General features: G+C 55.5%; 1 protein-coding gene across 1 annotated transcript; it reads left to right on the top strand.

Moving 5' to 3' along the window:
- Positions 1 to 9,038: 9,038 nt before the first annotated feature.
- Positions 9,039 to 9,907, top strand: LOC134522487 (caltrin-like protein 2). The gene is made up of 3 exons (XM_063350194.1): positions 9,039 to 9,118; positions 9,290 to 9,451; positions 9,640 to 9,907. The coding sequence occupies exons 1-3, from the start codon at positions 9,055 to 9,057 to the stop codon at positions 9,642 to 9,644; spliced, it is 231 nt and encodes a 76-aa protein (XP_063206264.1). The 5' UTR covers positions 9,039 to 9,054; the 3' UTR covers positions 9,645 to 9,907.
- The last annotated feature ends 14,737 nt before the right edge of the window (positions 9,908 to 24,644 follow it).

Below are 24,644 nucleotides of genomic sequence, written 5' to 3' on the forward strand. Positions count from 1 at the left end.
CCGGACCGTACCATCGCTCCACGCGACGGGGGAGGAGGGAAGGCCGGTGTCTGCTGCGAGGCGGCCTCAGCCACACAGGCACCCGCTGCGGACACCGAAAAACAGACAGCGAGAGCAGAGATCGGGAGGAGGATGGGGATCCGGAGGGGAGCGGGCGGCGGCGGGGCTGTCCGAGAAGCGGCAGCCGTGGCTCCCCCGGGAGACGGGAGTGGTACGAGCCGCCCGGCGGCGGGCGGGGGCGGCCCCTGGCGAGGATGTGGGCTGCGCTGATTGGCCGAGCCGCCCGCGGCGCTGCGCGCGCCATAGGTGCCTTAAAGGGGAAGGGGCGGGAAGGCGCGCCGCGTGTCGGTGTCGGTGTCGGTGTCGGTGTCGGTGTCGGTGTCGGTGTCGGTGTCGGTGTCGGTGTCGGTGTCGGTGTCGGTGTCGGTGTCGGGTCATGTACTGCCATGCCAAGCTGTGCCACTCCACGGTGTGCTGTGTCACACCGTATCACGTAGGAGGCTGTGCCATGCCACAGTGTGTGGGGTCGCACCATGTCATGTCGGATGCTGTGCCACTCCACGGCATGCTGTGCCACATCATGTCACGTATGGTACTGTGTCACTCCATGGCATGCTGTGTCACACCATGTCGCATATGATACTGTGCCACACCGTGGCATGCTGTGTCACTCCATGTCACGGTGCAGGATGCTGTGCCACACCATGGCGTGCCATGCGATGTCCTGCCATGCTGTTTCATGCTACGCCATGCCCTGCTGTGCCACACCGTGCCACAGCCAGGTGCAATGCCGAGCCGTGCCACCCCACACCTTTAGAAGCTGCCCACGCTGCTGCTCTCAGAGCCCCATTGCACCATTTCCTCGCTGTCCCACTGTCGTGGTTTTGGCCAAATTGGCCAATGGCTGGCGACAGATGCTCCCCCCCAAGCTCTTGTACACAGAGAGGAGGAGGAGAGATAAAAAGATTTACGAGTTTAGAAGAAACTAAACTACTTTGATGAAATATTAATAATAAAATAAAAAAGAAAATAATGAAATAGATACAGTATATACAAAACCATATTGAGCTCCCAGGATGATGTCACCGGCAGGCACTGGGGAAGTCCCAGGCTGGACTCAGTGACAGGTGGGAACTGGGTTCCACAGCTGGAGCCAGGAACCCATGGGTCGGGATCAAAGGCAGATGAACAGACAGGGTCCTCCTTGGACATCGGCCACTGAAGGATGAGACTTGACCTTTTGATCCCTCAGCTTTTATACTGAGCATGGGGCAGATGGGATGGAATACCCCCGTTGATCAATTTTGTGTCACCTGTCCTGTCCACTCCTCTCCGCAGGTGGGACCCCTTTATGCTTTTCTGTTTCCAACCCTCCAACGAGGCAAATAACAAAATTAGCTGACCTTGGTTGTTATAGCAATAAGTATAAGCAAGAGCCTCTCTGCGTACCATTCCTTGGCACAAACTGTAAACATTGGTCTTATCACTCTGAGAACGAACCGTTTTCGACACAACATGCTGTTAATTTCAGAGAGTTAGAAGAGGCCTAGCTAAGAAGTAAAATTACTAAACAGAAAATTGGTTCTGTTTTACCTCAAACCAGAACACCCGCCAGCTCCATCTTCCCTGCAGCCGTGGTGGGAAGGCGCTTACGCCCCCCGAGGGAAGGGTCTGCTGGGGTGTCAGCAAGCCCCCAAACTCCCTGTCACTCAACAGAGCAGCCACCGAGCAATGTGGGGCAGCCAATCAACCCGGGACACAATGACCCCTGCCACCTCCAAGTGACCGGCAGCGGGTGTCAGCCTCTCCTGTCACCCCCCACAATAACCTCCTGCTCTTAATTACAGCTGACTGCCACAGCTGGTCTCTGGCAAAGCCACTGGCTCCTCGGCTGCTGCTTGCCAAAAAGCTTTCTTTTCTCAGCAAAGTGGGGGCGGACGGGGCAGTGCCCGCCTCACGCTTCCCCGGGGGGTGGGTGACCTCTGGCAGCCTGCAGTGGGCATTTCTCATGGGCTTCATTGGTGAGACCCCGGGAGCGATGCCTTCGCTCCTGGCATGGGGTTTGTGGTGAGGATGGAGCTCCCCGAGGCAGCAGCAGGGCTTCGGGGAGGACGTTTTCAGATGAACAAGTAAATCTGTGCGATGGTGCTCGCTCAGATTCCTTGATGGAGGCGTGCGAGCTTTAAGGGATTGTTTCAGCGATCCCTGCTTTAGGGGAGCCTTATTTTCCACCTCTTCATTTCTTCCCCCTTGTTTTTCCCTAAGTACAAAATGAAAAAAGAAATAAAAAGCAAGTGTAAGGTTAAGCCCCACCATCTCCTGTGCAAAACCTAAACCTCTCAGTTAACCAAGCTGGGTTTCCCCTGGGAATAAACAGCACCGTCTGTTTGCCCCGTGTTGATTATTTCAGATGACTCTTGGGAACGGCCACGGCCACGCTATCAGGGACCCCAATTTCCCACAGAGGAAGCAACACACACATCCATGTGCAAAATATCCCCTGGGGACGGGCAGGTGAGTCTCTGGGTCCCTGCCCCATGGAGGGGACACAGCAAGCTGAGTGTGACAGCCCATCCCGCTGCTCACTGCCCTCCTGGAAGGCCCCAAAATTTGGGGAAAAGGGCTGTGCTTCCTCCTGCAGAGGGCACTGGGAACTTGTGCTTTTTGCTTTCCTGGGAAGATCCTCTGGAGCTGGAGCAGCTCCTGCTCACACCCCCCATCCTGCCACCCCTATCCTGCCACCCCTCTGCCTCCACTCTCCCTGGGCTTTGGGGCAGTTGGTGTAATGTGGACAAGGCTCTTGGGGGGAAAAGCAAGGAGCCACGGAGCTGCTTCATGTGGAAAACCACCGCCGAGAAGGCAGCCTGCTCCCCTCTCTGCCTGGCCGCCCTTGCTTTTCCCCCTGCACCGGAGCTGTGGTGACGTCAGCTCCTCTTTGGGTGACACCGAGGTGGGGTTGGGATGGCTTGGATGGGGGTTTACAAAGCCCAGCCAAAACATGCTGCCCGTCAGCTCTGTTTCGACAGCGCCGAACCACCAATCTCACCTGAATCCCCCAATTATTGAGCCTGGAAATGCCTGACCACCTCAACGTAGGAGATGCTCACAGCATGGATGGGTACCCCTATGAGGATACAGGCACCCACCCATCACGGATGGGCACAATGGGATGAGGATACAGGCATCCATCTGTGCCATGAGCATCTCCCACGCTGAGGATGCCCCCTTGCAGTGGCTTACTCCTCTCCCCTTTCCCCTTGGGAGATGTAGATCCTCTGAAGTGCATTGCAAAATCCTGTCACTGTAGCCTTTCTGGGGGAAGGGAAAACTGTTCTGCATCAGAGCGTCTGATTTTGATATTCTGTCCCAGAAAGGGCTTTTGTTTTGCTGAGTTGGGTTTGCATCACCTTACGGCTTGCAGTAACTGAAAGACACATTTTGGCCAGCTGTGATGGCGTTTCTCATCCCATTGCCCTTCCTGGAGAGAAACTGGGCTGACAGGAAGGTTTTTGCCCAGGACTGGAGCAAAGCCAAGCTAAAATGATCTCAAAATCCCTTGTGAGATGGCATTTCTCTTCTGTTCAAGCTATTAGATGAGTCTCTGACCTTGCTCTAGCCCTGCTCTAGTCCATGTCAGGAGATGACCTGATGCAATCCCCAGGGATGCTGGGGACCCCTCCGAGAGGCTGCAGGGTGGCTGACCCCACCACCACCCCAGGGGAAGGCTCCGGAGCCTTGGGGACCCTTCGGACCCGTAGGGAGTCTGCCCAGCTCTGGTGCCTTCCCCGGGGCTGAAACATCCCACATGCACCAGCCCAGCCTCGAGAGGAGGCTGGAGACCTGCAACCCGCAGCCGAGCTCTTCTGCTGTGACAGATGGAAATGGGAAGGGTGTTTTTTTTTATGAGATGAGAGAGAAAAAGCTAAAGGCCACTTGTGCAATTAAGTGCCTTAAATGTGGATTTTATTTCGATGTAATGGGATGGTTATTGCATATAAAAGAAGTGCCAGATGGTTGTTAAAACCACATTTACTAAGTTCTAATAACTGTGCGTTTGACCTGTAGCCCATCAAGAGCTGCAATCCCTCATTATAAAATAGCTCGGGAGCCCTCACCCCAGACAGAGCCTCTGGCTGGTCTTTGCTGGGACCTTTGCACGGCAGCAGCACTCGCTGTTCGGGGCAGGACTCGGCCTCGTGGCGCGTCTCTCCAGCCGCAGGATGCTTTGCCTGTCTCTGAACTTCAGTTGGTTGGTGATGGTGGCAAGGACAGAGCGACAGGGAGATGTGAAATGAATCTGTCAGCCTGGGGAGAGGGGGCAGGACTCCTCCATGGGGGTGCAGGGCAGTGGAAGGTCTCTGCACACCCCAGGGCAGAGCTCCGCTTTGCTGCCCTACCTGGTGCCAAGGGGCTTGGAGGAGGGAGGGTGGAGGATGATGGGTAGAAGGTGGAGGACAGAGGATGGAGGACGGAAGATAGAGAATGAAGGATGGAGAGTGGAGGATGGAAGGTGGAGGATGGAGAATAGAGTGTGGAGGATGGAGAGCAGAGGATGGAAGATGGAAGGTGGGGGATGAAGGATGGAGTGTGGAAGATGGAGTGTGGTGGGTGGAGGATGGAGAGCAGAAAGTGGAGGATGAAGGACGGAGGGTGGAGGAAGGCCCTGGGAGGAGTGGGAAGCTGGGGTGTGGCTCCTTCTCCTGCCCTCATGGGAGCCTTGCTTAAACACATGCAGGTGGAGTCAGGGAAGGAATGGGGTGAATTTATGGAGGGGACTGCAGGTCCCGTCCCCGGCTGCCTCCCCACACCCACTACATGGGATCTGGGTGGCTCAGCCCTGCAGCAGCCCCGAGGCGGGCAGTGCACAGCACCAGCCTCCGCAGCACCTCTGGGCTGTATCTGGCCCCCGTGCATTCAAGGGGAGGCCAGGACAAGCAGGGGAGTGAGCCCCCAAACCTATGGGCTGTGCCACGGCATCCCTCCCCCCGGCTCCGCCTGCCGGCAGCACAGCCGGCATTCCTTCTTTGGTAAAGACTGCAACAATTCCCTTTTTAGGCTTAATACCACCAGCCCCGGGAAGGAACAGGAGCAAGGGAGCCCATTCCCCAGCCCCCAGCCCCACTCTGAGTGGAGGGGCTGCCCGCAGGGCTACAGCCCGTGCTCCGGCTGCCTGCAAATGGCTTTCCAAGGCAGTCCTTCTTCAGGGCACTCCTTGGCCCGGCAGCTCCTGCCTCACTGGAGGGGCGCCGCTGGTCCCCACTCGGCAGGAGCTCGACGGCTCAACCTGCTTTCCCAGGAACACACCTCACCCCGGCCAGCACGAAGGTATTACTGCGCTGGCTGGGATCTGCTTTCCTTATTATTACTCCCGGAAAGCTCTCCCTGATGAATCCCAGCTGGGAGACTTTTTTTTTTTTGGGTCTTATTAAATTGTTGATATGTATTTTTGTGCAGTGCTGTTCGTCCTCTCCTCTCCATCCCACCCTGTGCCCCACTGTGCCCCCCCGGCAGGAGGGGATGAAGGGCTGCCAGGCTGCCTGGAACTGAACCTGTCCCTTCCCACCGACTGTCACAGCCGTGGTCTCCCCGCGCACCCCGTCCCCGGGAGCACTGCCTGCTGTGGGGCTCTCCCAGTTAGCCCAGTCCCTACACCGGCAGGGGCAGGGGCTGGCAGTGCCTCCAGCATCCCACACCCCCCTGACAGCAACCCCAGGGCACAGCCCCCATGTGAGCCCCCACAGCATTGTCTCCTGTTAGCAAAGTGATTTACCGACCCCCTCCGCTCCATGCTGCCCCAGCGATGTGACCTGCATCCCGCATCCCGGCACTTCCCAGCCCCGGGCGGGAGGATGGATGGGGAGCTGGGAGCAGGATGGGAACTCATTGAAAGGCTCAAACAGATGGGTTGTGTTTGCACCGTTCCCATTGTACATGTTGAAACTCTCCTGTTTTCAGGGGATGATGTCAGATTTGGGCTCCTTGGCCAGAATCCCTCCGCCGCGGGGAGGGAGATGGAGTGGAGGAGGTGGGAGTGGGAGAGGAGGCCACGGGGAAAGGGAGGGATCTGGCCAGGACACTCAAAAGCTTTGTATGCCTCCCTCTCCATTGCATGAGAGACGGGATGAGGCAGACAGGTGAAACGCCGTTGCTCGACCCACTGCTTTTCCTGGCTCCCATTGGCTCTGGCATGCCAAGACCAGGTGTTTTCACAGAATCACAGAACTGTAGGCGTTAGAAGGGACCTCTGGAGATCATTTAGTCCAACCCCCTGCCAGAGCAGGGTCACCCAGAGCAGGTGGCACAGGAACGTGTCCAGGCGGGTTTTGAATGTCTCCAGAGACAGAGACTCCACCACCTCTCTGGGCAGCCTGTGCTAGTGCTCTGTCACCCTCAGAGTAAAGTAGTTTTTCCTCATGTTCAGATGGAATTTCCTGTGTTCCAGCTTCTGTCTGTTGCCCCTTGTCCTGTCGCTGGGCACCACTGAGAAGAGTCTGACCCCATCATCTTGACAGCCGTCCTTCAGATATTTATAAGCACTGATGAGATCCCCTCTTAGTCTTCTCTTCTCCAGGCTAAACAGCCCCAGGTCTCTCACCCTTTCCTCATCAGAGAGGTGTTCCAGTCCCTCGATCATCTCTGTAGCCCTTTGCTGTACCCTCTCCAGCAGTTCCGTGTCCCCCTTGAACCAAGGAGCCCAGAACTGGACACAGCACTCCAGATGTGGCTTCACCAGGGCAGAGTAGAAGGGGAGGATGACCTCCCTCGACCTGCTTGGCCACATTCTTTTTAATGCAACCCAAGAGACCAGCAAAGTTGCTGAGGGTACACTCTGTCCCCTCATCCAGGTCATTGACGAATATATTGAACAAGATTGGACCCCCTGGGGAACACCGCTAGTTACAGGCCTCATCCCGACCCTGCACCGCTGATCACAACCCTCTGGGCTCTGCCATTTAGCCAGTTCTAAATCCACCTCACTGTCCACTCATCTACCCCACACTTCCTAAGCTGACCTATGAGGACGTTATGGGAGACAGTGTCAAAAACCTGTCTAAGTCAAGTTAGACAACCTCCACTTCTCTCCTCTCATCCACCCAGCCAGTCATTCCACCGTAGAAGGCTATCAGATTGGTCAAGCACAATTTCCCCTTGGTGAATCCATGCTGACCGCTCCCGATGACCTTCTTTTCTTCTACGTGCTTAGAGATGACATCCAGGATGAGCTGTTCCATCACCTTTCCAGGGATGGAGGTGTGATATTAGCCCTCCTCCGTCCTCAGGCACCTCTCCTGTTCTCCATGACCTTTCAAAGATGGTGGAGAGCGGCTTCACAATAACAACTGCTATCTCCAAAGCACTATCAAAAATCCCTCGGATGGATTTCTTCTACTTCAGTTTCCCTGCAACTGAATCCAAGCCCTGCTCTTTGGTGTTTTCTCCTCTCTTGGAGGTGCAGCCCCAAGCACCACCTCAGCGGGATCCTGGCACCAGCTGGGAGCACAGCACTGTCCTCTCCAGTCCTGGCAGCAGCTGAATGCCAGAGGATTGCTTAAAAATTAATCCAATGCTTGTATTTCTCATTAAAAGTGCTAAATTATTGGTGCACGGCCCAGAAAGTCTATTTGGGTTGGCTAAATGCTCTCCCGGTTATTTAATAAATGACTTCACAAAGAGCTAAGTGCAGCCACAGAATCATTAGGGAAACTGGACAATAATTAACAGATATCCAGTAAGTTAAGGTCCAGTTAACGTGCCCCATGGAGACACGAGAAGGGAAGTCTGAGCAGGAAAGGGCACGGTGAGACGCCCACCATGCCCTGGGTGGAAAGCGGGGGCTCCCGGGGCAGCACGATGGCTAAGGGGCTGCGTGGAGCACGTCGGGGCGATGCCCGGGCTTTCGCTGTCCTCGCCCTGCCCAGTTGTGAAATCGGGGGCTGCCCAGGGGGACCCTTCGCAGGAGCACGGGGTGTTTGGCTGCGGGTGCCTTCTCCTCCCAGGGCATTCCCAGCACCTCTTTCCAGCACAGCTCAGGTTCCTGCCAGCCCCAGAAATCCCAAGGAAAGGCTCCGGGAACCCGTTACACAAGGCGAGGGGGACATTGACCTGTTGGTAGGAAATGGAGTAATTTCCCATTGCCCAAGAGCACCTAAAGAAAACAGCTTTGCCCGGAGCGGGGGTACGACCTCCTTGTGAGGGAGAAGACGGAGGCCTGAAGGCTGCTGAGATCTTTGTCCTCTGAGCAAGGACTAACAGTCCCTGATCCCTACAGCCATCAAGAGCTCGGGCTCGGTCACAGCGGGGCTGTTTGGCCGATGACAGGGCTTTATGGAGCTGATGCTCCTGCCCCGGTGAGGCCAGCCACCCTCTTCCAGCACCAACCTGCTTCCCGCATGGCAGCAGCCACCCAGAGAAGATGCTGGGGTTTGGATGACCCCCATAAAGCTTGGGAAAGACTCATTCATCCCACCTTTCACCCCACCCTGAGCCAAAGCTGCTTTCCCCACACTTGCTTATGGCACCAGTGGGGCAGGAGCCAGCAGGGTGTGGGGCTGGGGCAGGTTTCCTCTGGGAAAACCTCAAAGGATCATCCCTGGGAAGGTACAGGCAGCCCCACGCTGATCTGCATCACGCTGTAAGGTTGGGTTTGCAGGTCCATGTGGAAGCAAGGTACAGAGGGAAACCCACATAATGGACCCACAGAAGGGAGGACGGCATGGTCACCACCTGGAGAAACGTATCTGCCCAGGAGAAAGCAGCTCCACTGCCTGCAGCCTGCCTGGGGAGATGGAGCCCTGGGCCATCTCCCCTTGGCTTGTCCCTCAGCCCCAGGTGTGGCTGCAGGGGACAGTTGTGCAATGGAATAACTGCTTCTTGAGCAATTGAACAATCCTGTTGGTATCTTGTGCAAAAAGCTTCCCGAAAACACAACGCAACGGCAGAGGAAAGAGGTACAAACATCAGCATGTGCCCAGCCCAACTCCCCACCCCCATCCTCCCCAAGGGTTTAAATGTCCCCCCAGCTCTCCACACTCGCACCTCTCAGGGACACGCAGCATGAAGTCGGTGGCCGCCCTCCTGCTGGTGGGGATGCTCATCCTCTGGACAGAGATGCCGACAGGTATGAGATGTCCCGGGATAAGGGACGGGGAGAAAAAACACAGGGGCTGGGAAGGAGCTGCGTTTGCATGGATCCTGTGGGAGGGGAGGGGAGAGGAGGGGGGCATTTGCTGGGGAGCATCTCCCCAGGGCCCCTCAGCAGCCTGGAGCAAACAGGTCCCTCCTCTCGCAGGCAGCGCCTGGTCCTGCCCACCCGTCCGTATCACCTGCGCCTTGCTCAACCCACCAAACCAGTGCTACAGCGACAGGCAATGCCCGCGGTACAAGAAGTGCTGCCCATCCTTCTGCGGGAGGAGATGCCTCTCACCCCGGCCTGCCCTCCCCGTCTCCTACGGTAGGGTCTTGGGAACCCCCCCGGGTAGCAGAGCGGGGATACGGTGACAGTGGCTCTGGGCAGGGAGCTGTGTCCAGCTGCCATAGCTCTCCACCGTCAGGCCAGTGGGGTGACCGATGGCCAAACGCGCGGGCTGGGGTCACTCTGAGCACCAGACCCAAGCTGTTGCTTTCTCTCCCTTTCCCCAGCGTGAGCTCCTGCTCCCAGGACAGATCGAGGACCTTCTCAGCATCCCCGTGCCACCCTGGCACCAGCCAGCTGCCCACGCCTCCGCTAAGGCTTGTCCTGCCCGATGCCAGCTCCTGGGAGGATGGGGACAGCCACCATGCTCAGAGACCACCCCGGCTCCAGGACCACCCTGCTCCCAGGCTGCCGCATGGTGTCACGTGCTGCCCGCTCGCCCTCTCCCTCCGCTTCCCCGCTGCTCTTTTAACAAATAAAAGAACTCGTCCTAGGGATGCTGATGATGTGCGCCTCCTTTCCCCACCTCCTTGTGCCTCTCTCCAGGCTCATCCTGGCACATGCTCCCGCTGCTGCTTTCACCCCAGCACTCCTGCCTGGGGAAGAGGAGGAAAACAGTCCGGCTGCGCACCCGGAGCGTGGGTAGGGGCTGGCACGGGGGAGCAAATCCATCCAGAGGCACACAAACCCCGGGAGGAGAGGGCGATGGGAAGTGGCTGGAGCAAAACGTGACGGGGTGATTTGGGGGACACTCCTGGCAGGCTGTGGGGGCCCTGGAGAGCAGCGTGTCCCCCCGGGCACACCCCGGGACAGGCAGGGCTGTGGGCAGGGGACTGACCCTGCTGCCCAGGGGATGCAGGATGCAGAGCATCCCTGTGCGTACCCACTTGGGGCACGGCTGGAGGAGGGTTACATAGACCTAAACCCCGAGAGGTGCTGAGCCCCTCACCACCCACCAAACCCGAGCTGGTGGGGAAAACTCAGCTGAAGAGAATTGCCTGGGAAAGCCTCAAGCCAGGGCACAAACACACAGCTCTAAGGGGTTCTTCTAACTTTTGTACAGTTGAGTGCTGGGGCCAAAAACCCAGGAAATGCTGAGAAGCACCAGCAGGAGAAAGTGTGTGCAGCCTGAGGGACCTGCCTGGCCTCTGCCCAGCACAACGGCAGAGCCGGGCATTGCCACCAGGCACGGCAGGGGCAGAGCATCGCCCAGCCTGCGCCGATGCCCAGCAGACAGTGCTCGCCAGCCCACCCCAACCACGTTACATGGAGCCACGGCCGATGCCAGGCTCGCGTGTCCCATCATCGTCTTCTCAAGCAGCAGACCCAGCCCAGGCTGGGAGCGGAGCCTGCTCTGTCTGCACGCACCAGAGAGAAGAGAGAGGAAAACGAGCGAGCACTGGACGGCAGGGGGAAAGGAACATCGGGGGGCTGGCTGGGAGGAGGCACTTTGCCTCCATGGCCCTCGACCCGCAGGTCCCAGCCGGACAGACCCCGCAGGCAGCCCGGCTCCAGCCCCTCGCACCTCCCTGCCCGGGGGGAGCATCCTGCAGGCGCTGCCCGAAAGGTGCTGCTGCGGGAGCTGCTGCTGCCCCAGGGCTGAGCCAGCCATCCCCGCTGCCAGGCACGAGCCAGGCAGCCCGGAGAGCAGCGTGAACTGGCCAGATATTTAAGCCACCCACAAACGCAGCAGGATGAAACCTCTGGCTGCGGGATCGACACCTCACGTGGGCCAGGGCAGACACTGGGAGCTCCCTGGCCAAGGCTGGGGAGAGCATCTGCTGGAGCGAGTCCTTCCACAGCCACCCCCACGGAGGAACTGAAGGGAGGGAGGCAAAGACCCAGAAATTATTCAGTGACTGAGAAGGAAGAAGTCCTGAGGAGGACTTCCTTCTCTCACAGCACCCGTGTGGGACCGGCCCTGTGCAGAAGCAGCTGCTGAACACTTGACAGCTTGTTTAGATAGAAAGCAAGGGGGAAAGGGGATGGCAAGTCCTGACTCTGCAAGTCCAGGGGAGAAAAGCTGCTGGGAGCTGGTTGCCCCAAAAGTGACACCTCCAGCTCAGCCACCACAGGCCCCAGGGATGTATCCCACCCCCAAGGCCTGAAGACATTTCCCATATGTTTGGTACAATGAACCACACAAAATTTTTGGTATTGCCTCCTTTGGGGATGGTGCAAGCAGCCCAAAGCTGTGCCCCCGACACCGGGAAGATTTGCCCATCTTCCCCCCACATCCCCTGGGACCAGCAGCTGGGCAGACTCACGAGTGCTATTGGAAACTCATCCCAGCAAACCACTCTCCAGATGGGCTGGAAATACTGAGGCTTTGGAGGCAGAAAGCCCACCAAGAGGTAACGCTGGGGTTTGTGCTGGATCCACTGAAACTCTGGGAGTGGTGACTGCTGAGGTGCGGCATCCCAGCCGAGCCTGGTGCCCAGCCCCTGCTGCGGCCATGGGTATCACTGCCAAGCAGCTCCAGGCTTCCCTCCATCCTCCCAGCAGCAAGCAGCCTTAATAGATATTTCCTCCTTCTACAGCACTTTTCAGTAAGGAAATCCTCAAGGGTAGGACTTTCTGGCACATCCCTAAGTGTCTCTGAAAGATTTTAGGAAAGCCCCGCTTGGCAAGCAGGGGAGGTGGAACAGTAGCCTGGGGGGACAGTGATGGTTTAGTGTGGGCTCTGTGTCTGAAGGTAACAGTGATGCTGTATCACTGGGGGGCGAGGCTTGTCAGCCTTGGGGGTAGCAGGGCATTACCAGGATGGGTCTGAAATCATCAGCATGGAGAAGCCTGAAGGACACCGCAGCACCAGTAAATATGGGATATTTGAGCTTGAGGTCTTCTCTTCTGTGGTAGAGAACAATAAAGTCAGCACTGCCCATTGCACCACCTCCCGCAGTGGGTGGGCAGGTCCTTACTGGTATCCTCTCGGTGGCCCCAGAGCAGGGACACAGGCAAGTCACTGGCAAAGCTTTGGTGGTCACACAGAGGTTGCAGCCAGGCCAGGGGCAGGATGAGCCACTGTTCTTCCCAGGGCTGAGAGACTGGAGAAAACCCTTTTCTTGGCTTTGGCAGCATATGAGTGTGGGTGGAGGGTGGTGACGGGCATGGGGGAGGACCCACCACAAAACTCCTGCATGTGGTAGAAATCCCAGCTTGGCTGATAATGTTTCCCTTCTGCTCCAGCTTTCCTCGAGTCCCTAAATTGGGAAAAAAAGGCCCTGGGGAGCACTCAAGAGAAACTATTAAAAATAATTAAAATAAAACAAAATAAATAAATACAGAGAGACTGAAGAAATAAACCCCGGCTGCACGAGCCTCGACCTCCTGCGCTGCCTGTGCCAATGCTGCTGGCAAGGCAGTCATCGGCTGGGGCACAGAGCTCCCAGCGTTTCTCAAACACTGAGCCCGTTCGGGAACAGTCACCCGGAGGTTTCCTCCTCTCCCGGCTGGATTGGGACAGCAGGGATTTATCTGTGCCCCTGGCAGCAGTGGCTGCAGCTCTCCCTGAGCCCCAGCCAGCTGCAGGCAGGGGAGCAACAGCTATTTCTTCGCACCAGACCCACGTAGGGACAGCACTGAATTTTCCAAAGAGACCTGAGGAGCTGGATCCTGCTGAAGGAGATGAATATTTCGGGGCTGGAGCAGCAGCGGGGGCATAAATCAGCGTGGCTGCCATGTGGTTGCTCCAGGTTCCACCAGCCCAACTCGGCCCTGCTGGGATGGAGCTGGACGATGGGTTTGTCTGCTGCCTCCCACCCCACTGTCCCGGGGGGACACACTGCTCCTGCCCCGCAGCCAGTGGTGGTGGTGGGGGAAAAGCAGTTCCTGACTCTTTTAGCAACTGAAGTATCAGGTTCGGTCTCCTTTGATTCCTGGCTTTTGGTTTGCTCTCCTACTTCATAAATATTCAACTGCCAGATGCTTGAAAAAGCGCCTGTAAACCCCCTCGGCCCCCCGCGTGTTGGTGGGAGCGGTGCCCGCAGCCCCTGGCCCCATCCCGCCGGGATCCAGCCCGACGGCTACGGCACGGGAGAGAGCAAGCGGCCAAAGCCAACAGCTCATAAACAAGCCCCGCGCCGAAACCCGCTCCCCCGGCGTGCAGGTACCAGGACCGTGATGGGAAACAGCTTGCGAGGGTGCGGGTCGGGAACCTACACCCCGTGGTGGCTCCAGAGGAACAGCCTCGGGGCTGATGGGAATGCAGCTTCTCCCCGGGAATTTGGGATTCTTGCTGCCTTGAGCATGCCCGGATGCTGTGCACGGCCTGCTCCCCTCCATCCACTGTCCGAGGGCGAAACCCAAGGGGTTCCCTGGCGCCCAGGGGGTGATGGGGTTAGAGGGAGGCTTTTTGCAAGAGGAGCCTGATGTTTCTCTGCCCCCTTTCCCCACCAGCTAGAAGCAGAGTTACCAATCCCATGTGCCCACTCGACCTGTCGCCAGCTGGGGACACACGCCTGCACCACTGGGATGCGCCAAATCCAAAACGCTCCTGCCTGCTGGACACCCCCTCAGTGACAGCTTGGCCAGGGATGGAGGCACAGAGCGGGGAGAAAAAGGCGGAAAAAATTAAAACCCAAAAACCTGCATTGCAGAAAGTTCCATTTTTGGCAGGGCAATGCCCCGGTGAGGTCAAGCACCAGCTCGGGGGTGAGGGGTGTCAGGAGGGTGGGGGCCAGGGACCACCATAGCCCTGCACTCCCCTGCCCCCCCCCACCTCCCCCAGCCCCCCGGCTGCCCGCGCAATCCTGCAAACCCCAGCTCCTGCTTAGCTTTCCCATTTCTTGCCAAAATCACTCCGGAGCATGTCAGCACGCTGTCATGTAAGGAATCTCATTTCGGAGAGGCTTTTTCTTTCTCTCCCTCGCTTTCCCCCTGCAGATACAAACCAGACACAGCTAGGTTTTATTGGGTGTGAGGGCAGGGCTACCCGCATCCGGCCTTCCTCCGCTCCCTCCCCAAAACCATGCCGGAGTGGATTTGCAGGGCTTAGGCTGCTTGTTTAGGATACTTTTCCCTGTGCATGCGGGCACCATCCGCACACGGGTACTTGTGTGCAGCCCCCTGCCCCCCAGCTGTGTCAATCCCACATGGAAACCAAAGGAGAAAGAGCAAATTCCTCTGTGAGATGGCTTTGGGGCGGCCCACTGAGCCCCCACAGCAAGCCTCAGAGGCTTCTTCCCTCTGCTGCATCATTATTTTGAGGACTGACAGCCCATTCCCAGAGGAGCACTGCTCCCCGTAAAGCCCCTGGGAGGTGCTCGCCCCCTCCTCTCTCAACCCCCATCACCCCAAACCCCCTCAGCGAGGCCGCGGTCCCCGCACATTCCTCCCCCTCTTATTCCAGGTGACTGAGCCCTTTACCTGCCTGACCCCGGGGCTCAGCTCCCGTGCTCTGGGGATGGATGGCAATGGGCAAGTCCTGGCCTGGCTTCCCAGTGCCCCCCGCCTCAGTCCCCTTGCGCCTCAGCCCCACAGCAAAACAGGGATTTCCCTTCTCCAAATAACTCCCCGCATTTCTGGATGCCTGAGGGAGGCAGGGAGAAGAGATCCCCTTGGCCCCACATGCAGAGCAGTGGTGAACAGCAAGATAATTAATTGATTTGGGTGGTATATACGGGCATGGGGGGAATTTCACTGATTTGAGCGCTGTTTCATGCCCCGGGCTGGCTGCCACCAGTACCATTTGCTGAGACCAGGTGGGATCAGGGCTCCCAGCTTAGCCCCGCACCTTTGTGCCACAATGGAAAACCCCTGGGTGGTGCTGGTGGCTCCAACACAGGCGAGGTCAGGCCCTGCCACGCCAGCAATTGTCCCTGCTGTCACATCTGTGAATGGCAGAGGCTCCCCAGCAGTGCTAACACCTCCGCAAAGACCTGTGTTCTCCAGGTATGCTCCACACACCTTGCCCTATCCCACCACCACCTTGGGACCAGCAGCCTCCAGCCCCCCCAGAATAACTGGGCTGAGCGAGAGTTGCTGGGACGGAAAGTATTTGGGATGTCCAGTGGGAATGGGAAGTCAAAGCATCTCCCCGACGCCCACATGCCAGGCAAGGTGAGGAATGGCCAGGTCCGACCCATGCAGACATCAGGAAATGTATTTTCTTAGGACATTTTTCCACTTTGCTGTTATTCTCTCACTCCTCACCTCCTGCTCCTCTGGCTGCTGAGGAGCCACCATCCACTTGTGTGCTGGGAGCCCTGCAGCCTGCTTTGCACACCTGATGTCATCCTTCCTTTCCGAGATGCTTGTCCTGGGAAGCAAGAATAATCTGGTTAGGTCAGTGAAGGATTAAAACCTTCTCTTGGTCTTTCGAGCTGTCCACCTGCAGCCCCACGGAGGGGGTTTTGGAGCCGTTGGCTCCAGCCAGACATGCAGAATTTGTTCTGGGGAACGTTTCGTCTGCAAAGACTGTTGCACTCAGCGAAGCATCCAGCCAACAGTACCCGGCCTGGACCTGCTCCCTGCCAGATGTGGTCCTGAGTGCCCCTCGGAACAACAGGGAGCTGAGGAAGCACATCCTCTCTGCACGGCATCCACCTCCTTCCTGTGCTCCTGCACCAGCCCAGCCACCCCCGACCTCACCTCTCCCCATCTGCAGCATTGGCCAAAGGTGTCCTGAGCAGGTTCTTCACCCCCAGGGATGGAACAACCCCCCTCCCCAGCGAGCCCTGGCCCATATGGAGCACAGCTTTGCAAATGCACAAGAATTTGTTCAAGAGTTCACCGAAGTTTAAAGTGAGAGCTTGTCTCAGATGCACCCTCTGTGATGCTTTTCCATCCTAACTCGCATCAAATCATCATCGGACATTTATTGTTTCTGGGCATGCTCCAGTTCTTCCAGGAGACAGCAATCAGAGGGCCCCTCACCTCCTTTTTCTCCTGCCATCCCCAGGCTCAGCCCCATCCCCCCTAGTTTCCATCCCTCAAAGCCTCCAAGCTCAACACCCCGCCAAAGCCCCCACCAGGAGCTGGGCTGGATCAAGCCCCAGAAGGGTGAGGGCTCTGCATGCACCTGGGGCAGCCAGTCCAGACCATGGAGCTCACTCTGGATGGTGGCAACAAAAGGGTAAGCAGCACGGGAAGGGCTGGCTGGGAGCAGAGCACTGCAATCTGGGGAGACAGAGGCGGTGAGGAGATGCTGGAGGATGCCAGGATCCCTGCCGACCGGTGGTTGATGCTCCCTGCTGCAATTTGAAAGCTGCTGTAGCCTCAGGATAAGGTTTCCAATACAAACACTTAGAGGTTTTTCACTCCAAGTTTATGTTCCAAGATTAATTTCTCAATATTCATTTAGGGAGTCGGCCTTTCTGTGGGTGTAAATTGGTGTACCTCCACTGCCTTGGGGAGGCCTGCACTGATTTATATCAGCTGAGATGCTGACCCCAAATTTGCAGTTTGCACAAATGTTCCTGCCAATAAAACTGTTATTTAAAGTATTCACAGAAAGTGAACCCAGGAGGCATGTGAACATGGTCCAAACAAATCTAATTAAAGCTTTCATCCAGAAAATTCTTCCTTGCTATAGAACAAGAATCCATACATTAATACTTGTCCTCACTTCACTGGGGCTAAAAACCTCAGTTTGGAGGCCCATGGTAACTGATATTTGTGACGGGCTGAGCATTCACAAACCCCGCCGGCTCCAGGACAACTCAAAGCTCCTTCGGTCTCCCTCTACATCCCCATCCTTACAGTGTCTTTCTGGATGGCTCGCAGCTTTGTAAAGAAGCTCACTGCTTAATTCAGACCAGTCCAGCTGGGCTGCAGCAGAGCAGAGCCACATGCTGCTGGTTGTGCTGGGGAAACAGCTAAAGAAAACACCCTGGCAGGGGTTGACGGGAACCGGGGAGGACAGAGGGGCCAGCATCTTGGGTATCTTTGGTGCCACCGGCTTGCAGAAGCATGGTAGAGCTGATTCCGCTGCCGAACGTCAGCTGGCCCAGTGGTTGGGGTGCTGGCTAGGTCGATGTGAATTCAAGCCTTTTCTTTGGGCAGATCCTGTCTGATTTTAATCACTGATGACTTGGTGCACACAAACTATCACAGTAAACCTACCCAGGAGGAGCTAACCCAGCCCTTGCAGCAGCATTTCAGGAGGCTCCCTGTTACTCCCCAGGAAGCTGGCTGCAGAAATATAGACACATCACGGCCAGCACAGACACAGCATCTGTGACAAGCATCACTGTTTTACTGCCTCAGTATCTAAACTATTAATGGTGCTGGTTCATGAACCCTCTCGCCTTTCAGCACCCACACAGACACCTTCACCTGCCACTCCAGCCCATGCTGCTGAAAGACAAAAATCCACCAGCAGCCTTGCTGGCAGACAAAATATTTCTCTTCTGGCTTGGAAAACAGATGGGTAGAGACTCCCTTCCACTCTTCCAGTGCTCCCATGGAGGGGCTAACACAAGCTGTGAGCTCAGCAAGGGACAAGACATGGCAGGGATTGCACTTGCATCAAACTCGGCAGGACGAGGGCACACAGCAAGGGCAGGGAGAACCTTCTGCTGGGTCTCCCACGGGGTGTGGGCATGCACTGGCCAGGGCTCCAGGCTGGGCTCTTTTCTAAGAGCATCACCCCCAGGATTGATTCTCACACCACACCGACAGGGCAGCCTACAGGGATGCTGAACTCCTGCGTCTTATGGTCACAAGTGGGAGCCAAGGACCGGGTCTGCAGGAGGCATCTCTGGCTCACTGAAGTCCAAGGACTGGGGGCACACAATCCATGCGGTTCTCATCTGTTCACATTTGCTCTACTCCTTCTGTCTTTTTCTCCTTTTTAGCCTACATTGAGTGGGAATCACCCTACCACTCACCTTTTTCTTCCTCGCAGCCTCTCCAAGAAGCTAAACAAACAAATCCAACCCCCCCCCCGAACCACCTTCATTTCATCTGCCCTCCCAAAGCCCCATGTTTTTCTGGAGGATTCCAGCAAGATGGCCCTGCAGGCGTTTTCCAAGACAGGAGAAACTTCAGACAGCAACAAAAATGTGTAGAATTTGGCCTATTCTCTTCCCTTACCTTTTGGTGACCCCCAGGGAGCTTTAGACAGGCAGCATCTTCCCTCGCTCCCTGGCGTGCCCCAGAAGAGCTCCTGCCAGCCCAGCCCGGGCTGCCTGCTGGGGAACAAGCCACAGAAATGGGAAAAAAAAAAAAAGAGAAAGAATGAGACAGGTGAAGAGAAAAAGCTGACTGCTAATATAAGAATTCTTTCCATGCACATTCCTTGTGCAACCAAATAGCTGGAGCGAGATCTTTCCATGCAAGGTGTGCTCCTCACTCCTACTCCCACCCCAGCTGGCCCAGGGCTCTGCAGAGATGCACCAAGATGGGCATTACTGACAAGTCCATGGTGGGAGCCAGAAGTTTCACACTCTCCAGGGCCACCAGTTGTTGCTCTTTGGGCATGCACAGCTGCTGAGGGCATCTGACTGCTCAAGGGGACTCCTAAGTTTTAGGTTTGCATTCATTGTATTCACCTGTTTTGGCCACTGTGCAGCTGGAGAAATCCAAGATAAGGTCTGAAACAGAAAGCTTGACCACAGTGGTACCTCATTATCCCACCCTTTTCCTCCATCCCATTGCCAAGTAATTGTCCCAGGGCACAGACATCCTTCTCCCCTGCAGGGAACCAGGCCTGGATATCACAGGACAAAGAACCTGTCTCCTGTCACTGAGCCAGAGAGCGGTGCTGCACAGAGGGGACCGCTCCTTCTGCAGCACCAGGGCTGACAGTCAAACCTACTGCTGCAGATCACCAGGAAAATCCAGTATTTGGAGCAGGGGATTAAAAACAAAAAAGTCAAGGGATACCTTGTGTGTGGCATTGCAGAAGGAGGCTGGGGCAACAGAAGCTGCCCAGACATGGAGATGCTCTTCCTCCAGCTCTCTAGCCAGGCAAGCAGCCAGCTTTTGCCCAGACACCGTGGGTTTCATGGTGTGTCTGAGGTGAGCAACAGGCGTCCCTCAGGATGGTCCACTGAGCCATGGCTGCTCTGTCTGAGTCTCCGAGGAGTGCAAAGCCCAGGGCAAGGGCCATCTGGGGGACAGATACTCCCAGAGCAGATTTCATTGCATTCCCACCCTGGCCATGATTTTAACCTTCACCTGGAGTGCTCATAGAGCAGGAGTCAGTTAATTCCCAGTGCTCAGCCTGAGGGACAGGGTTACTGAGAGGGCTGTGGGGGACACCATTGCCCCCACATGCCACAGCTGCCAAGCACCCTGCTGGGCTCCCCCTGACAAGGGGGGCACACACACACTGCCATCTCCTCTGTGAGAGGGTTTTACAAGCATGGCAGACAAAATGAACGAGCAGGAGAGCTGTAAGCAAGCTAATCTGAGTGTCTCCCTGGGGCATTGTCAAGTCAGCTTCAACTCCAGTCAACACCTCTCACATCAACCAGAGCCCAGCTGCCCCGAGGGACCCATGTGCTAATGGCTTTCAGGTGCTCCAGCAAGGCATGGAGGAAGAGCACAGGGAAGGCTCTCCCTCCTTCCCACCCTGGTCCCTCATGAAGTCCCCTCAGCTGGCTCCTGGCTCTGCTCACCAACATACATTTCACTGCATGATGCTGATTCCTAGGCTACCCAGCATGCATTTCTAAAGAGTGGTTCTTACCACAGTGGAAAAATATTCTTTCACCCCAAAATTAAAGTTAGATCAGGGCCAAAAGCAAACAAAAGAGCATGCTTGTCAAAATCAACTGAGCTTTTAAATAACATTCCAGAGATCATTTCCTGCCCAGGTCTCTTCTCCCCTGCTCTCCTCCCCTTCCCCACTCGAGCCAAAGTCTCCCTCTGAGCCAGCATCCCACCTGTTTCTAAACCAAAAGCTCCTGTGCCACATTTCCCAGCAGAAGTGATGAGGAATTCAATGGAAAAAGTAAAAGGTCAGGATGGAGCCATGCCAGGGTTGCTACAGCTGGGAATGGACTTCCAGAAAGTGTCCATCCTTCCCGGTGACAATCCTCAGATGTCCTAGAGATGACACACTGAAAGAAGCTTGCCAAGGAGGAGGAGTCCTCACTGAGGCTCAGGAGCCCAAGCATCATGGAAGAGGCAATGGCAACCCCAAATGGCAACTGGGAAAAGCAAGAACCTGGTTTGCAAGTGCAAAGGAGCAGGAAATTAGGTAGGCAAGCATCCAATCTGTGACAAACTGGGCCACCGACACATCAAGCAGGCAATGAAACAAAGAGCCAGTGATGAACCCAGCAAGCCACCATACAGCCAGCAGCAGATGTGTTCAATTAGCCCAAGAGCCAATATCCAACCAAACACCAACCTAGCCAGCAAAAAAATAGACAATAGACTACTTGTTCCATCAAACAGCTGAGTTAATAGCAAAAACGTGCAGGGAGTGAGCGAGCAGCCAAAAACCCACGCCAGCCACTCAATAAGTCAATTAACCAAAGACCCACATAATCAACCACTTAAGTAGAGCCGAGCAAATAACTCACAATGAGTTATTTATCCATTGAATTTAGCCTCTAGTTTTGCTTGGGCCATCTCTGTGAGCACATGTCAAGTCCCTTCAATTGATTTTCAATTAATCTCATTTTGGCTTGTTTACTCTGTGCATGGCTGGCCAAAAGTTAACATTTGAACTGCACTCATTAGCTCTGATTGCCCAGGAAGATTACACGTTGCTCTCTAGTCTCAGATTAGATAAGCATAGTTTTGCCAGTGAATCTCAGTCCCCAAAACACTCAAACAAGACTGCCGTCAAGCAGCCAGGACACGGCGATCACATTATTCAAAGAAAGAGCTCAACAAGCTGTTATTGATCACTTATCCAGCCATCCAAGAAGTTCAACTAAATAGTCCCACAGGAAGAGGGCTAGTGATGCTGCTCAAACAACATTGGGGAATTGGAGGGTTTGGGTTTAGTGCCGTACGGTTGGGTTCCATTTCTGGGGACCTTCTCCATCACTGCAGGACAGTTGCTGAGGACATAGCTCCATGAGCAGGCAAGGATGGCCCAGCTCCGCAACTACAGCCCCTCGGCCAGGGAGTCCTCAGACCCTGCCTGGGGTATGCAATACCTTCTGCAGAGCCTCCCAGCAGACATCAGCTCCTGCTTTATTATTGCCAGTTTGAGAAGTGCCTCCATGGTGGCAAGCTCAGGGACACAGCCAAGCCAGCTCTTTCTGGCCAGAGCTGGGACATGCAAGGCTCTGATCGCATCTGGATGCTCCAGGTGCCATCAAAGCATTAAAATCACAGCAACATCACAGTGATAAAACCCAACCACCTGACTGAGAACTTCTTAGAGGAGACACTGCATTCCCCATCCCATAAGCCTTTAAGGAAAGGTCTGCATGGTGACATGGAGTCCAGGGCTGCTGTGGTTCTCCTTCTGGTGCAGAAATGCCTCCCTCCCCTGCCCCACACCAGGCTCTTTCACTTGCTGCCAAGAGACCGCAGGTCTTCTCATGCAGATGGTAAAACACAAGCCCAGGCAAAGCTCTTGCTCCTGCGGAGCCACGCCATAGCAGGATTTGGCCCATGCCATGGGTCATGCTGCACTTTGTGGAGCCAGATACTACCAAGCCATGGCCATTTCTACATCAACACTATGAACAATGGGCCATTCCTGGCCTTCTTCAGCCCAAATGGGCCATGAAAAGAAACCAGCCAGGCAGCCTGGGCTATCTCCAAGCATGGCCCCAAACAGCTAAGGGAGCTTTACATCCTTCTCCCCGGGGCTGCCGCGAGTGCTTTGCATTCAGCACTGGCTGGGGAGGAGGCATGTGCTGCCGGCTCAGCGCTGCCAAACCACATTGTCAACTGCTTCGCTGCTGCCTGTGAATCTTAATCCCGCAGGCAATATATAACCAGCAGGAACTACACCAGCTTTGAAGTGCTAAGTGGAGTATCAGAGGAGCACGGCTATCTCCTGCCTCTCCAAGAGGCAGTCGCAGGGACTGTCAGAGATTAGGACTAATAGGACCTAGCTTGCTTTGGCAGCCAGCTGAATCAGATGAGCCTTACATGCCCTTATGTCCTCATGAATCGCATCTGATTTTTCGCCCAGCTCAGAGCATGGAGCAGCAGTGCAGCTCAGACCTTGTTGCTTTGGTACTCAGAGGGCCACACACAAAAAAAAAATCACTGCCCTCGTTACCCTTGCTAATCTAGCCTGTGTTTTTAATCTAGGCAGCATCTCCTACAGCTCCCACTGCAGATTCGGGTTTGAGCTTGACTTTCAAAGAGAACTGACCTCTCAAAAGCCAAGCTTGGCTGCAAGCATCAAGCTCCAGCTTCGAGACCAAACAAAACCCACTGATTTCACATTATTTCCATGCAAAGCTATAAATCAGCTCACGCTTGGCTTGACTCTAGGCCAAGACTTGACTGAAAGGTTCATGAACCTTAAGGAATCTTTTGACAAGCTCGGTCCGAGATTCAAATTTGTAATGAAACCCCAAAACAGTGAAGCTCTGCTAGTTCCACGTAATTTCAGGTTTTGTTGTGAACAATTCATGCAACTCTGGGGACATAGTTACACCAGCATAAACCCAGTTACTCCTTAAAAATCAATAGAGCTGGCCTGGATTTCTGCCGGTGTCAGAGCAATCAACCCAGCCCAGAAAAAGAGTTATTTTTATTCCTTGCCTTCTGTTTTGCTAGAATCCACCCAATAAAAGTTCCCAGCCTGAGTCCAGACTGTAGAAATGCAAATGCCAGTAGAGCATAAACCCCAGTGTGCGTCTGGAGGAATTCATGTAAATCAACGGGGTTACTCCAGCTGCACGAGGCTGCTGCTTGTCTCATGTGTGACTTGATCAAGCCCAATGAAAACCAACATGAACCCGAGGACCCCCCTCCCCATCCCAGTCTGCCAGAAGAGACATTTACTGGGCTGTTTCTCTAAACGGTGACGCTTTCTTAAGGGCAGAGAAGTCACCGTGCCCCATCAGACTGACCTTAGGACAGAGGTTCCCACAGCCCCAGAAGGTTGGCTCCTGCTCCCCCGGGGGGTGCTGGGCTCTCAGCAGGTCCATCAGGTTTATTCCCACTGATTTTTCACAGAGCTGTAATAAGGCAGACTGAGTTTGTGCTCTGGAAGGAAAATGTTGTGGGGCTCAGGGGATGCTGTCCTCCACCCTCCCTCTAATTTTACAGCATATCTGCAGTGGTGGGTCAACACCAAATTGCTCCAAATGGGAGAATTGATGCGAGGTGCTGGGCCAAAGCTCGTTTAGCACCTTTCTGTCCCAGCACAGGGACCCATTTCTGCAGGTCCAGCTGGATGGCTGCCGCGGTAAGGGACTTCTGCTCCCTGGCCTCCTGCTTGCACCATAGGGAAATCCTGGGCTCTAAAGCCTGGTGCAGAAGCAGAGCAGAGCTTGGCAGCCAGGTGGGGAGCTCCATTGCCCCGCAGTAACACCAGCCCTTCCAACAGAGCCGCTCCGATGCGTGCCACAGCAGTCAGCCTGGCACCAGTTCCTGCTCCTTCCCATGCCAGGTGTTCCCTGCAGTAAGACAGCAGGAATTCCCTGCCTTTACTTATTTTAAAAAGTTTCTTATTGCAAAGGCTTAAGACCTGGCAGGAAGCTGGAGCTGTTTATTTACCCAAGGGGGCTCACAGCAGCCCCAGAAGTGCAAGCCCCCAAAGGCTGGCAAGGCAGCTCTCCTTTCACTGCTTGTTTTAGTACCCACAAAGTCAATGGCTTTCCTAGACTGATCTCAGCCTGCCAGATCCTCCTGCCCTTGTTTTAATCCCACAGCCGCTCCCCAGGGCTAAGGTGCTTTGATGCACATTCCCTTCCATGCCTTGGGAAGGGAGGCCCTCTAAGGCAGCCGGGCCATTGCTTTGGCAGTCGTTATCATCCTACTACTGCTGGGAGCTGGCTTGGCCCTCTGCCCTCCCTGCTAGGCTCTTCAGAGGCATTAAGAGGAAATTCCTCACTCCCTGGCAACATCCTGCTGATCCTTCAGTGCAGACTTAAGTGTTTGTCCACATAAGAAAATCCATCATTGATATGCTGCCCCTTGATCTGAATAAGTAATGGTGCCCATCTCAGTGGGGTTTGAGGTGTGATCAGCAGGACTTTGGGTGCTGGTTGTGCCAGGCTGGCTCCTTCCCACATGTCCTAGACAGGCTTGGAGCAGGGCTTTGGGAGGGCTCCTCCCCACAGTGACCCTCTGTGCTGAGTTTGGGGCTCATTCCCACAAACACTGGGTTGTCCCATGGCGTTGTTTCCTAAAA

This window comes from Chroicocephalus ridibundus, chromosome 12, assembly GCF_963924245.1.
Source record: "Chroicocephalus ridibundus chromosome 12, bChrRid1.1, whole genome shotgun sequence".
NCBI lineage: Eukaryota > Metazoa > Chordata > Aves > Charadriiformes > Laridae > Chroicocephalus > Chroicocephalus ridibundus.